This window comes from Eurypyga helias, unplaced genomic scaffold (genome assembly GCF_000690775.1).
Source record: "Eurypyga helias isolate BGI_N326 unplaced genomic scaffold, ASM69077v1 scaffold3588, whole genome shotgun sequence".
NCBI lineage: Eukaryota > Metazoa > Chordata > Aves > Eurypygiformes > Eurypygidae > Eurypyga > Eurypyga helias.
Window position 1 is genome coordinate 44705 of NW_010267378.1, and position 16307 is coordinate 61011.

Below are 16307 nucleotides of genomic sequence, written 5' to 3' on the forward strand. Positions count from 1 at the left end.
CAGGAATTGCTGACTTGAAGCTTAAGGAGCTAATGGATACAAGCTTGAAAATATGAGAAGTAGTTGTATGGCTATTGCTGGAATGGGAATTTTGTGGCTGGTGTTAGTAGCAGTTCAGTATAGGAGTTATGTGTTGTCATATCCATACCTTCCACAAAGACATCTTCTTGTTAAAAGACATGAGAAGAAATGATACAATTTTACTCCACCAACAGTAGTTATGGATTTCAGTGCCTATAGAGCCAAAAGCTCTATCTGGGCACCTTGCAGTACTTGAAGGGTTTGTGCCTCAAGAAACTACTCTTGCCCCTCCACTTTGCTAATGGATCCCATCTGCTTCAGGTCTGCCATCTTGAGCATTTTAATGTCTCATCAGGTCCACGGGCCTTGCAGACATTATGGGTTATGGTTTATGACCACTGATACACACCTTCTGGCAGGAGAGAAGTTGCTGTTCCAGCCTCAGGAGTTATGGAGGGGGAAACTCCAGGCATCAGTGTTCTCATCCAGGGTGTGCCTTGATTCTAGCTGGCCTTTGAACAGGAGTTCACAGGAAGGACTATTTTTTTCACATTGGGAAGACTGAGCAAAATCAATTTCTAACCACTCCTCTTCCTGCTGTCTTTGGACTTGCTACAAAAGCCTCAGTGCAGCAGGAACATGCCTGAAAGGGCAAAGCCAAAGCGGTACTGTGGTACAGCAACAGGTCACAAAACGGGCAATAAACATAATTTGGTTAGTGTCTAATTACCGCATACAGTTTTGTTCTGTTTTGAAAACATGGTCTAGAAAACATTGCCTTTAATGAAGGCATAAACTGTACAGGTAGAGAAGGCCTTTTGCATAAAGACTAGGCAGACTTTGGCTCTCTTCTCTGTTTTGGGGTTGTGCTGGCCTCAATTTGCCTTGTTATTCCTATCTGTAGACCAGTGATGGACCCTTACTTTTTAAAGTGGCTTGGGATCTGCTAATGACGCATACTGCATACAGGTTTTATTAGTGTTCTTGTTTGTAGAATATTGCTGTACACGGAGTTGTAGCAATGTGACTTCAGAATATGTAATGTAATTATTTGTGCTGAGTATAAATACAGTTAAGGCAATGCTGTCTGTGCTGTGATAAAATGACATTAGGCTGCCTTGACATTTACCAAAAAAGCCTCCTTTTTCTATATTGCATTTGCTATGTCACACTGATGTGCTGCTACAAAGTGAAGGTAATGGATGAAAGAACAAGAAAACATTTTCTAAAAAAATGAGATATTTAGTATTAATAAGAACTTTTCCCTTCCAAGCATATCAGTTGTTATACAGTTGCTAAAACTTAATGACATCATGTTTGGAGGAAAATTATTAGGCACATGAAGTGAAGAAGATGAAATTATATTTTTCTTCTGTCAGTATGATTCAAAAATATAATTATTTTTTACCCTTTGTGGACATCATCAGTGCTGATAAATAGAATTACTTTGTTTGCCCACCCTTGACTAATTCTTAAGTCTTAGGCAAGTCAGGAGTGGAACTAATGTGTTTAAGTTCATATTAATAAGAAACAGAAGTTGTCAATTAAATACTTGATCTTACCAGCACTTGCTACTGGTGTAGTGCTTGCCTTAGGATAAAAAAAATCTACTGAAATCTGGCACTAAATATTAGATTATTTCAGCTGAAAGATGCTGTACGATGTCATGGTGGATTTCTGAAGCAGGTGTGAACCAGCTTAAATAAGGACATTCCTGAAGTTGAAATCTTATTTTTCTCTTTTTCCAGGGATCCCCAGAATTTGTATCCCCCCGAGGTCAGCAATGCAAAGCTTCAGTATGCTGGTTGGGGTCCAAAAGGGCAACAGCTGGTAAGAGAAAGAACAAGTGTGCAAATGAATTTAGAGACCATGCTGCTATTGTTTGGAATTAAAGAAAGAATAATACTTTATTGATTAGTTTCTTGAAACCTGTTAGGTAGCTTCTAACATCTTTATGGGGATTGTTTTATCATGTCATTTCATTATAAAGTTCCCAAATATATACAATTACTGCAAAGTAATGGTGTCTAAAAATGCAGAGAAAGAACACATTATGAAAGCGCTTTGAGAGTATGCACCTGCTTCTCCCAGTGTTGGACACAGGACAGATTATAGACATTATAGTATGATTTAGTTAGCATATCATTGCTTCACAAAGGCATCTTCCATTTGTAAACTTGACACTAGGAACATTTTAATATTAGCAGCCCTGTTTGGAGAATACATCTCTATAACGGCGTTGCCCTGAATTTACCCTGTAGATTTGCAAAATAGACAAAAGTGGAAGTGTTTTCTGGAAACTTTTTGGAGCAGGCTTTTAAAAGAAAACACTTGTCAGGGATTCATTGTGATTCATCCAGCCTTTCATGCTGCAAAAATCCTGACATCTACAGTATTTTGTCTCTTGGCCACTGCCATCTTAGATTTGCCCGTTTTTCAGAGCATGTATTTCCTGGCCAGATACCCTGGCTTCATTTCCTGGTGCAAATCCAATATTAAGATTTTGCATATGCCAAACACTCTTTTTACTGTAACAAGAAAAGAGAAAATGGAAAGGCTTTTTTTGATATGGAAATTTTATATGAAAAAATAAGCTTTAAAAACTCATTATCTGAGAAAATCTGGCAGATGTCTCCTGTCCCCAGTGCTCTCTTGTGGGTTTTTTTTTTTTTTGTCTGTGTCCTTAACTAGATTGTTTTCAAAATTTGTGATTTAAAAAAACAGCAGTGGAAGACATTATCATTGCCAGTCTACAAATCAGGTTGGAGGAAATGTAACAGATACAGGATGAGGAAAGTCTCTCCTCTGCTCCATCAGGAAAATTGGGTTTGAGAGAGTCATCGACCTCAAATCTGATAGGAGTGGAGATGCAGCAGCCTTTGCCTTTATCCAAAATGACTTCCAGGGAGTCCATTTGTTCTTGTTGCACATATGTACTTGCCCCACTTTCATCCTCTTAACATGTGCCATGTCAAATTCTTTAGTCTGCTGCCCAGCAGATCACTGCTGAGCAGTTTGTACTGATTCACAAGAGATTGGGATCCGATGCTGACCAAACTCTTTCTTTTATATTTGTTTGTGAAGACTGATGTGTTCTTGTAATTGGGCTTCTGGTCAGCTGATAGTGTACAATCAGTTGACAACACATTATGTTCAACAGCTAGAGTCTGCCTTCAGGACGTGGCAAAGAAAGAAAGTGAGCAGCATTTTTTTTCTTCACTGTTCTCTGGCTTTTTCTATTTTCAGTGTAACAGACTGAGCTTCACAACATAAAGCAAAAGCCTACATCTGCTAATTGAAAGCTAATATCGAGTTGCATTAGTGATTTTCTCAATTTCACACCTGAATCTTCCTTTCTTTAACACAATTTTGCTGTGAACTTCCATACCTTGAGTCACAACACGTTACGGATTCACATTCATGCTAGTTTTACCAAGCTGAGTGTACTTAACTTCCATCTTAGAAAGAAGTTTTACCTTTTTTCTGACAAAGTCAAGATGACCTATTTACTTCCTCCATTGCCTTCTCTTCCAAAGTAACATATTTATAAAAGAAAGGAAAAATATGCATATCAAAATGGACAAATTACATGTACAGCAGGCAGTACATATAGTCCAGAAGAAGAAAAATCTTTATGGTCAGCTTTATCCTTTAATGCTGATATAATTGATACAACTTTGCACCAAATTTTGATTATAAATATACAGTGAAAACTTAATTCTCTAAAAATTCTCTAAGATATTAAGTACATGTCCCACTCATGGCAGATTTTTTTTGAAGTAGCTTCAAATATTCCTGTGAACAATTGAATTCCATATGAATCTTGGAAGTGTCTTGCAACAGTGGATTTGATCTGTATGTTTCTTTTTTCTGCCAAATAAGTAAATCCCTTGGTCTGTAATTCAGCTGTATTCCCTGTTCCTGCATTTGGAATTAGGGAAGGTGAGGAGAAGCTGACTGGTAATTTTATGCATTGTCTTGAATACCTTTAACATATGTGTCTTTTTGCTTTTTTACTTGCCAGTCATTTACCTTAAAATAAAATTATAGCTGTAGTTTATAAAATAAACAGGCTTTTACATGCACCAAGAGAATTTATTTATAGTTAATGATCAGCAAAGAATTGCCGGAGAAAAGCTTTTTTTAAAAAACAATCTACAAGCATTATAAATGAGATGATAGAGAAAATATACAATGCTCACTGTTCTGTATTTCAAGACTAATTGAGTTACTCAAAATTTAATTGCCAGTGAAATTTGCATCTCCTTCTGTGGGGACAACATTGAGTGCAAAGGCAGAGAAAAATTAAGGTCTATTTAAACGTGATGGTGTGAATGTGTTTGCTAAATGCAGGCTGGGGTGTGTTGCAGGAGAGGGAGGGAAAGAATGTCAGGTGGGATGGAAAGGAGTAACGTGCTGGGAACTATGCATCAGCTCCCCTGGTTCTGGGTGGTTACAGGGCCAAACACTTGAGAGTATTTTAGGGTGGTCCTACAACTGCATGAAGGTATGCGAGTGTGTGCCAGCTGCGGAGCTGCTCACAGCAGCCCTGCTCTGTGCACAGTCTGCAGCCCCACCTCATGCTGCGTTTCCCAGGGAATTTGGGAGCAGTGGGTGCGTGGGTGGGTTTGCATCACCTTGAAGATACCCCAGGATTCAGGAAATAAAAGGTTTCCCCTTGAAGCCTTCTGGTTTGTTCTTCTTTGACAGCACAAAGGCAGGAAAATACGAGGGCTTGGTTCTGACATTTTTTATTCCCTTTGTAACTTCTATTTCATCCTCCCTAGGGGAACTTTTGGTCACTCTGTCTGACCTCTTTCTCTCTTGCATTTCTAATCATTAAAAAAGAAACAAATCTGAAACAGAAGCAGTCTGAATAATCTGCATTTTTTGTGATTAAAAATAAACAGTGGAACTTTCCCAGGAGCAATTTCTATTTATCTTGTTTTCTTTTGTCCTTACTCATTAAATAATATGCCAATTTTTGGACAATGAATTCCTCAGAGCATGGTTCTTGACTTCTTTCTAGCCTGCAGAATGCCACACATGCCAACAGATCTGTAAAAATAATGGCAGATAATGGATCTGAGAAAATCTGTGTCAGAAGATCAGAATGCAAAAAAGCCCCCACTTCTGACACCTCGGAAAAACGCTTCAGCCTTTCTCAGATTTCAGCCAAAGTTTTAACAAATTAAGTCTTAGAAAGCTGGTGGAAGAATTAAACCCTTACCAATATGAGTCAATGGAAAGAAAGCCACTAACTTCAGTGCTAGTGGTAGCATTTCCTAAATGTGCCTGTTACTAAAGGGCTCATTCCTTTCATTTGTCCTACAACATAAGTCATCATTTGTGCCTTTATAAAATGATGGCAAAACACCATTAAATTTCAATAGCAGTGTGATATATTCACTTTTTGCAGGTGTAAATGACTATGCAAAATGACTATATCTAGGTTCAAAATATTTGCTTGAAGGACAAGCTAGGTATGTGTGCGGACCCTGTTCTCCAAAGGAAGGAGCAAGCAGGAGTGCTCCAATAACGTGCAGTGAATATTTGCCTGTGTTGGCAGCACTAAAGTACAGTTTACAGAAGTTGTTAAACTCCAATTTAAAAAGCAGAAAAACTTCTGCCGTGTTGCTATTTTTCTTTTTTTTTTTTTTCTTTTGTAATCAGAATCTTTGACAGCCCTGACAGATACTAATGATAACAGTGACACATGAGGTGCTGGGAGAAGCAGTTTTGCACAACTTTAGAGGCAGCAGTTATAATTAAAGAAAAAATCTCTCATAGATCATAGTATTTATTTTTCAGCAAAGCTTTTTTTTTTTTTAGGGTCTCCTGGCCAGTCAGTCTTTTACTGTTTCCAGTGTGTCTTTAAAGTACCAAAAACATACAGGAAAAGGATTATAGTTGCTAGAAGTTTTGTATATCCTTGCATTTACTGCGGCCCCACAGAATAGTCAAAATGGGTTTCTCCTGCATTCATAAACAATAAATCTTTTCCAGTGTCAACTCTTCTGGAGCAGGAACTACCTTTTAGTTTTCTAGATTATGCAGCAGTCAAGTGTATAATTGCTTCTAAAGTAATAGAAGTTATGTTTCACAGCAGGTGCTGAAGTTGCATGAAGAATCTCTATTTCAGTGAAAGGCAAATGTCATGAAAAAATTAGTCTTTTAGCCCCTACCATCTTAGAGATTTGCAGGTGTCCTCAAACAATGAATGCTAATTCTGGTAAACAGCTTCTTGTCATAGATACTGCTGTCTAAAAAGTGCAATACAATTTAAAGAAATATTTGAATTCATTCATATTCAAAACATTTGAGTGATACATCCTGAAGCACGAGGCCAGAAACTATCCATCTTGTTTGTTGTTATCATTTTTTTTTAAATGCTGTAGCACAATGTGTTGCTACCTAGGGTATCTAGATGCAAAAACTATTTGAGTGGTGACACCTGGAACTAAACTGGAGTGACTTCTCTAATTAGCAGGTGGTTTCTTGCCTGAATTCATGCCTGTTGTGCTAGCTTAGTTCTAGGCAGAAGGGCTGTGTAGATATCAAGTGAGGAGGACTGTTTTCACAGGGGGTATTGTATCATCTGCTGTTGTTCCTAACCCAACAAATCTTTTGAACTGCTGTGTGTATAATTGCTGTAGGTCTGTTTGTCTCCACCATTATTTCACAGATTTTTACATCATTATTTTCAAGCTGCTGTTCTCTCACCTTTTCTTTTTGCAATGGCATATGAATCAATGTTTACTTGCAGTATGCTGTATGTAATTATTCTGGCTTGGTTATCTTGCTAGTTGCAAGGAAGAAAAGTCCCATCCCCACTCCCTTCCTAATGTCTATGTAAGCCCTATTTAAGCATGGGGGGGGGTGTGTGTGTGGGATATTCAGACAGCTTTTGACATGGTTCCTGCATTTTGGGAAAAGCAAGGGTTTCAAAATAATGACGTGCTCTCTCCCCCTGATCCCCTTTTCCTGTGTCAGAAAATGAATTTAAAGGAAATCCCAGTAAGATTTGTTGCACATAGCCTGAATAAGTGGACAGGTTACTCTTGTTGGGGATTCCCCTTCCCCTCTCCACCCATTTTATTCAAAGAATTCCACTGGAAAAGCATTGTCTTTGTTTTTTCCTTTGATGCTCTGCTCTTTGGTTACACTCGCCATAGTGTCCTGTTTTTATTTTTGCACATCCTTATCATTTTCTATGTCATCAGTGGGCTTGATGTGTTTGATCCTTGCTTGCCAAAGGGAAGGAAGCATTGGCACCGTCAGTGTTATGAGCTCTGCTGAGAATAGTTGTGTCCCTTTCCATCTCAGCATTTTTGGTACTGTATTTTCATCAGTGGCAAACAAACAGGAGATTTAAGATAATGGAAGATGTTATGATAAATGTTACTGAAAGAAGATATAGATGATTTTATTTAAATACATTGTTGCTCTTTTTTGTGGGTGTGAAAGATTTCAGAGGAAGAAATTAAATTGATTATTTGCCATAGAAGTTTTGCCAATAAATCAGAAAAAAAGCTACTGCTCCTACTCCAAATATGAGGGACATAGGTTGATGTAGTGGTTAAGGCATTGCCCCAGAGGTGGGACACTGCTATAGGTTTCCTCTGTGACTTCGCATATGTCACTTTGTTTTCTTGTGAAGTTAGAGCTGGAAGATGGCAATATATTCCTCCCTTACAGTGGGCTTACAGAATTAATACATTAAATGTTGTGGACATTCATACATTAAGAAAACTGAGTATGTACCTACAAGAAATGAATGTATTAATGGACATACTAGCTTAGAGAGATTCACATCTAAACTTGCACTACAGGGCAAGTACTGAGTTCTCTTCCTTTATATGTTACCACGTTTCGTTATGTGCTACTGCAGCTGCATGAAGTGCAAAATTCCTAACCGTGCACACACTAAAGTAGGGTCAGTTCCACTGAAAATAATTCCTTCTTATTATGGAGATCTAAAATGTTTAATTTCAATTGTGCATCATGGATATTGAACCTGCATCCTTTGTTAAGGGCGTTTTTCATTTCAGAGGTCGAACAGCTAGAAGTATCTGCTTTAGGTCTGTGCATGAGGGTTTCTGGCATCGTACAAAACCGTGGCTGGTAGATGATGTCCACTGAAATAAGTTCTTATGAAAAGCATTGCTCTTGGAAATAGTTACCTTTTACTTCAGATAGCAGCAGTGATTGGTGAGTGCATGCTTAAGTGACAGATATTAGAATGACGCAAGCAGGACTAAGCAGTGCTGTCTAAGGAACTGTGGAGTAGCTCACCTTCATTTGTGTTGGTGGTGGTCTTACCTTCCCCAGAAACTGCCATTTGTCAGAGCCATGAGGAAGCTTCAGGAACAATTCTGTTGGCTCTGCTGTTCAGCTGCTGGAATAGATGTTGATGATTCCTGTTACTAAACATTGTCATTGGACTGAGTAGCTCACTGTCCAAGGTCAGATGTGTACCTTGAGGAACTCTGAATCTCAGTTGCCAGCTTCTTTATGCTGACAAGTGATCTGTGTGCTCTTCTTAGGCAGATATTCATTCTATAACACAATAAAATATTTAAAATTAAACACTGTATCATCTCATATTAAATAATCTAATTTATAGTGATGCCCTACATAAGCGTCAGTGATATTAGGTTACAGAATACAAGATAATCCATCAAGCAGAACTTAAAAGCAGAATCATAGTTCCATACTAAATGGTACATTTACTGATACATTCTTTAATAATACAAGGCAGTTATAAATTAAAATAACCCCATTAGAATCCAGGGCAAGGAAATCCAAGCAGACATGACTCTCTCTTTGTTGAGGTGAAATAAACCCTCATTTCTTCCCTGAAGAACAAAAATAGGACAGCATATTTTTCTTGAAACATGTATTTTTAAATCTCCAGAATCATGATAATTGCTTATTTGGCTGGACTCTGGCAGATTCTAGGTGTGACTAGAATCCATACGTGTTGTGGACTAGCCTGCTCAGAGAATACAAATGGAAGTGCACTGTGTTTGTAATGATGCAGTGTCAAAAATGTAGAGAAGCTTGTAGAAACCTGAGAAGAATATTAATGTACTTAAGACTTAAACTGGCTGAAGCAACACAAAAAGTTTCTGTGCACAAATTAAAAGGAAAAAAAAAAAGTTGGGAATATGTCTCCAGATCATAGAATTTGGTCATTACTCCTGTAGCCCATTTTATGGGACTTCATCTCAAGTATCGGTTTTGCCAATTGTGGATTGTCTCTAAAGGCCTTAAAAACCACAGAATCTTGCAAACTCTTCTGCTTTCCAAAGGGAGCCTTAACATTTCATGGAGAAAAGGTCTCCAGACTTTGCTGAATACTGTAGACACACCACAAATGTGATTTAGTAAGAATGATAATCTTAGAAAAACCTTAACTCTTCTTTACAAGGAATTGCAATATATAGGCTTTATAGAACGTGCTTTTATTTAAATAAATATCTTACTTATAGCAGATCTGTATTTTCCCTAAACTTTCTTTTGCTGCTGATGTACCTATAGAAGCCATTCTTATTGCCCTTCATGTCCCTCACTTAATTCAGCTTCAGCTGAGCTTTGATTTCCTGATCCCATCCATGTACAGACAATGTCTCTATATTCCTCCCAGGTCGCCTGTCCCACCTCTACCTCTTGTATACTCCCTTGTGACGTTTGTGTCAGGAGCAACGTACTCATCCGTGCAGGCCTCCTGCTTCCTTTTCTTGGTTGTGTACACATCAGGAAACACCATTTTTAAATCTGGAGGAGTTGATACTTGAAAATCCAACAACTTTCCTGGACCCCCTTTTCTCTCCAGGGCTGTATCCCATGGGATTCTTCCAAACAAGTCCCTAAGCAGAGGAAAGCCTGCTCTCCTGAAGTCTAGGGCTTAATGCTTTTTGCTGTGATCTTTCCTCTCATGGTCTTGAACTTCACCACCTCATGGTGTGTGCAACTTTCATGGCATGGCATTTTCATTTCATGAGGGACATGACTTCCCCCAGCTTTCACTTTCCCTTGCTGTTTCTTGATCACATGTGTCAGGCATTGTCATGAATGCCCTCCACAGACCTCCTGGGTAGACTTGTGCCCAAGTTGTTGTCCCTTCAGTAGATAATGGTTAAGGTCCTGCATGAGGACCAGGGCATTTGGATGTGAGGTTTCTTCCAGTTGTATGATGGAGGCCTTATCTACTTCTTCCTAACCGGTCAGTTCGTAGCAGACACTCACTACACCACTACCACCCAGTCCTGATCTATAAACTCTCATCTGGCTCTTCATGCATCACCGAGCTCCATCCACCTCTGCTTTTCTCACTCATGTAAAGGGAAACTCCCCCTTCTCAGCATCCCAGCCTGTATGCATCCATCTCAGCACTATAGTCATGTGAGCTATCCCACCACATTTCTATGGTCCTATTGGGATTGTAGCTCTACAAGTGCACACAAACCTTAATTCCTCCTCTTTAATCCCCACACTGTATAAATTCATTTGCAGGCATAGAGAGGCACCCAGCTGTGATAGCTACCCAGAAAAAATAGGAAAGCCTTCCCCATGGAGCTGTGTGCTCAGCTTCTCCTTATTTTTGGGCATTGTTTGAGGTAGGCCTCCTTCAGATCTGTCCACATCTTCCTTTTCTTGCCAGCCTGGTCTACCACTTCCTTGCCTGACTGTGGGCCATCATCTCCCTCCTCTGTTGTTCTGGGTTTAAAACTCTCCTCCCCAGGCAGGACAGAGCTTCCAGGCCCAGAACTGTGACTTGGTCTGTAGCTGCAGATCTGTCAGCAGAACAGGACCCTTCTTCATGGTCTCTGAAGTCACCAGCTTCCAGCCTTCATCTTCACAGGAGTCTCCATTTACCAGCCCAAACAGCTTAGGCTCTGCCTGCCCCTCGTTTTGTGCAGGGTCTGAGAGAAGATCCTTTGACACCCTTTTTGACACTTCTGATGTTGCAGTGTTCTGACCTTCTCCCACTGCTCCTTTACTCACTCCACCCATGCCCACCTCCTGCAGGCAAGGTGATCATTTTCCCCAGCCCCAGAAGAAGTCACCTGCAGATCTGGAGAGCCACATCCTCTCTCGGAAGTCCTTAAATGGGACTTAGACACTGTTCATAGAAATAGAAAGTATTTCTTTATTTTAGACATGAAGGAATGCTTTTCCATTCTCTCTAGATTCTTTGTCATCTGTTGATCAGGTGATGAAAGCAAAACTAAGTTCTTCATGTTTATTTTACAAGGGATATTAGCAATTTCCAAGATATATGGCTAAAATCAGGAGATTTGCACGATTTACAAGTGGTGACTCTTCTGTACTTTCTTTCCTAGATATGTAATCAAAGCCACCGGAGGGAGCAGATTTTTCATTTGTCTTTTACAGTAACTCTGATGGTTTTCCTTTGCAGAATCAATTACATTTCCTTTCATTGCATTGATTTCCATGTAGTTAATCTCTTACACTCCTGATATCAGATGCACACAAGCCTTCGATGTCCAGTGACAAGTCATGAATACTGGTTTTGATGTGTTTATGCATCAGCACGATTCTTACGTGCATCAATTTACTACTGTATTCTCTGGTTTCAGTGGCCCCCTGAGGGGATTTCAGCATGTCTGTCTTGAAAGCTTTCATGCAGAATTATTTTAAAACTGGTGTAGCCCTTACTTTGGTTAAACTCCACCTTTGTCCATCTCTAGGCAGGCTAAAGTTGAATTAAAATAAACCTTATTTATTTGTTGTGTATCTTCAGAAACTGCTATGTCTTCTAAATCCTTGCTTTGGTAAGGAGTTAGCTTCTTACTCTGAATTAAAGCAAAGATAAACCCTACTATGAAAAACTGAAACTGTAGCCTTTTCTGTCAATAATTTATCAAGATGTGATTCCCTGCAATGTGTTGATTGCGTGGAAGAGTTTTGTTGGTTCATCACCAGTTTTAATAATGATATTTGGATCTTGTACAGAAAGCAGGTTGATTTTAGAATTCTTTATCTCACTCCTCCATCATCAATGTTGTCTATTTCTTTTCTAATTTGTGAACATGAACCATTTGATGGAGAGAATGAAAATATTTTGAAGTTTTTTGTCTTTCCCCCCCCCCTACCTGTTATTAAGCTATACTTAAATAGCAACAAGAAAAGCCTAATTAAAATACTAGTTCTCATTATGTAAGCTCACTGGTGAGGAGCAATTTATGGTTTTATTACCCTTTTTGAAGAACTGATAAGAGTTGGCATAATCATGTCATATGCATTAAGAACAACACATTCATTGCAGAATGCATTAATGGAAGCTATTTGAACATCAAAGTTTGCGTTTTATGAGGTTCAAAAGAAGAAATTTGCAGAGTATTCATTAAATAATGCATAGTCAATCAGCAACAAGCCTTAGAACTGATTTTTAATGGATCACATTTTTTTCTACTGCAGTTGATGTAAGAATGATAACTGCAAAGTTCTAAGACCTTTCTGGTACAATGCTTGTCAGATTTCCTTGATATCTCAGAGTGAAAACACAATTATCATATCTGCCTCAAGATGTTGCATGGACAAGGATGGGCATGCTAATTCTGTGTAGTAAGGACAAGTTAAGTTTTAACCTGGATAAAACATCAGGGAGTCTTTCTTTGTCTCTTTGCAATTTTTAATTTTCACAGTCCTCAGCCTCTAAGAAAAACAAAGCTGGCTTCAGAAGAGATATCTCCAAAATATTTGGATGGAATTAGAGAGCACTAGAAATGGAGGGGAGAAGGGAGAAGTCTTTCTGTGTGTGCATTTCCAGGAAGAGCTTGATCGTCATCATGACTATTCGTGTTCATGATCTTAACATTTCCAAACCCCAGTTACATGCTGTGGCTCTGTTGCAGACCTCAACCAGTTACGTAGCATATTAATTAAGAGGTAATACTTTTCTAATTCCTGGACATATTGGGAAGCTGGATCAGTGTCTCTTTCTGAGGCTTTCAGACCAATGTGATGTGTAACAACATGTAAATACATAGATAGTTAATATACAGTTCGGCACAAAAGTTTCCTGTCACTCACACACACACACACCCCCTCCAAAAAAAAAAAAAAAAGGAAGTTTAAATATTTTAAGGAAGTATCTTACACTGAAAATTAAAAACAGTTCCTCTGGGACTGTTGTGGTGAGTTGACCTTGGTTGGGTACCAGTTGCCCACCAAGCTGCTCTGTCAGTCCCCCTCCTTGATGGGACTGTGGGGAAAATACACTCAAAGGCTCATGAGTAAAGGTAAGGAGAGGGAGATCACTCAGCAATTACCATCATGGGCAAAACAGACTCGACTTGGAGAAGTTAGTTTAATTTATTGCCAGGTAATTGTAACAGACTGGGATAGTGAGAAATAAAACAAATTAAAAACACCTTCCCTTCCCCCCACCCCTCCCTTCTTCTTGGACTTCATTTGGCTCCTGATTTTCTCTACCTCCTCCCCCCAAGCAGTGCATGGGGATAGGGGTTAGGGGTTGCAGTCAGTAATGTCCTCCTCAGGGGAGGATCCTCACACTCTGCCACAGCTCCAGCGTGGGGTCCCCCACATGGGAGACAGTCTCCCATGAACTTCTCCAATGTAAGTCCTTCCCATGGCTGCAGTTCTTCATGAACTGTTCCAGTGTGGGTCCCTCCCACAGTGTCACAGCCCCCTTTGGACATCCCCCTGCTCTGGTGTGGGGTCCTCCCTGGGCTGCAGGTGGGTCTCTGCTCCCCCGTGACCCTCCATGGCTGCAGGGCACAGTTGGCTTCACCACGGGCTGCATCACGGGCTGCTGGGGAATCTCTGCTCCAGCTCCTGGAGGACCTGCGACTCCTTCTCCACTGACTTTGGGGTCTACAGAGCTGTTCCTCTCACGTATTCTCACTCCTCTCTCACGTCTGTTGCACAGCGTTTTCACCCTTTTATAAATATATTGTTACAGAGGCACTACCAACATCACTGATGAGCTCAGCTTTGGCCAGCCGTGGGTATGTCCTGGGGCCATGTGGAACTGGCTTTGTTGGACATGGGGGAAGCTCCTCATGTGTTCTCACAGAAGCCACCCCTGTAACTCTCTTTCCCCTGCTGTTATCAAATCCTTGCCATATAAACTCTATGCAAATGTTCACATGTACTCATGATTGATTGATGAGATAATTGACAGAAAGGAGGGAGGAACCTTAAATTGCATGTAGGTTGATTTCAGGCAGTTGAATCCCCATTTATACACCAGTGTAATCCGGTTCTGCACCATTCAAGGACTGTCTAACCTTACAAGAGTGCATTTACCTCAAATGATTAAGTTAATTTGCCAACATATTCTCATAGGGCTTGTGTGATGACATGGGTGGCTGTTGCTTAAGAAATTTGATGTGATTAGGGTTTAGGTAGAAGAGCACAAGGACTTGGATGTGGTAAGGACTATGAGCAACAACATGGAGGTGATGTTCACTGAACATATGCTACAGTCCTTTTTCTGGGGCTGTGCTGCCCTGCAGCAGAAGGCGGCTTTCGGAGACTTTGAAGGATGTGCACGAGGAAGGTAGAGTCTGACTTATCAATTGGAGGTCTGGGAGGATGGTTTCTTCTCCAAGATTTTTTTTCACCATGCATTTTATTAGTTTTTATTCCCATACTGACCTATTGATGGTCTAATTTGAATGCTTGCTTATACTGCCATTACCCTCAAAGAGTTAATGGACCAGATACTGAGTTAACAAAGTCATCTAACATGGGCTATTTGTACACAGTGGAAGTGGTAGATACCTAAATCTACGTGAACTGCATTGATTGACTTTATTTGGACTTGGGAGCACCCAGAACACCATAAAAGCTGCTGGAGAATTATCCATTGATGTTAGGCAGGTTTTATCTTCCTTTATGCCTTTATTTGGTACATTCATCTCTCTGCCGAGTCTACTTGGCATCTAAGGCAGACTAGATCATGCCATCTACGAAAGCCTACAGAAAGTCCTGCACAAGATGAGGCAGTATTGAACCCTAGCAGTGTACACTGGCAATATACAATGTCAGATGTACAGAGCACAGTACAGACAAGAAGTATTTTTCTTTATTATTTAGCAAAAGGGATTTTACAGTAGCTGTAGGTCTGCCTTTGCAGTATGAGTTCAACTAAGTTATGATGTTGAAGCTGACCATGAGTCTGCCAAGAAAGTCAGGGGTGAAGTCTCGCTCAAATATTCACACCAAAAGAGAAGACACCAGAAATTTTGGATCTGGTCTTTGTCTCCTGTACAGCGAGGCATAAAACTGAGCTTGACCCCTTCTGTTGTCTTTTTACGTTAATCTAGAACTGCTATGTAAAGCAAGAATAAAATAACATGAGAGTGATGTCCATACATTTTTTAATTATTATTTTTCTTTCTAAAGCTTCTTATTTTCCAGTTAGCTGAAACAATTGTGATCATTTGATAGAAAGCACTGTTTTGATGTCATAAAACCGAAACAGTAAAAAATATTATATAGGTATTTCGTAATATCATCTAATATCTTTCTAGCCCAGAATGTGAAGTAATCCAAGACATTTCTTTTTGATGAATAGCAGAAGTTCAAAAGCTTTTTCTTAATTTATAAGATACATTACACAAAAATCTTCCTTGTGCTGCTTCAGTTATCTTTTATCTTGATTATGGTTGACATTTTTAGGGTACAAGGCACTGTAGTTAGGAGGATAATTTTAAATTCTCTATGAGGTGCTGCAGTTTGGCTCTGAATTATACGAGAGACAGTTTGAAGTCAGAGCACTACATTATTTTTCCATTGCAGCTACTGGATACCTCATGCAGCCTGATTAGTGCAATGAAGCTTTGAAAGACAAAACAGTGAAGACAGAAAACATTGGCAATGCTTTACAAATCGAAGGGCAGGAACAGGTTGTCAATTTACCTTTTTTATTTTTCCTGTAAATTCATTTAAAATTTAATACCGTACAAAATACTGCAAAACCTTCATTTTCTGGGAGAATCCAGGCAAGGGAAGGATTGCATTGCTTGAATAACTCCACTTGATTGTGTGCCTGTAGCAGAAGAGCCCCCACCCAAGCATCCCAAGCACGGTTAGCTCTTGGACATAGAGATTTGGATTTCTTTAGGCCCAAAGTATCTTATTCTGATTAGTCTTCCTGATTTTTATGTACGTTTAGGTTTCAACAACACTCCCGTATGCAGACTAGCTAACATACAAAATTCTTTCCTTTGCGTCCCTCATCTTGCTCCTCTGCTTACTAAAATTAAGGTAGAAAAGATAAGGTAGTA

At 39.6% G+C, this 16307-nt stretch overlaps 1 protein-coding gene across 1 annotated transcript in view; it reads left to right on the forward strand.

Moving 5' to 3' along the window:
- LOC104513880 (dipeptidyl aminopeptidase-like protein 6) overlaps positions 1-2092 on the forward strand; it is a gene marked incomplete at its 5' end in the record, with an annotated part of 40039 nt that extends 37947 nt beyond the window's left edge. The window contains one exon of the mRNA XM_010157380.1: positions 1770-2092. Within this exon, the coding sequence (XP_010155682.1) occupies positions 1770-1935 (166 nt within the window). The remainder of the gene's footprint in view (positions 1-1769) is intronic.
- Between the last annotated feature and the right edge of the window lie 14215 nt (positions 2093-16307).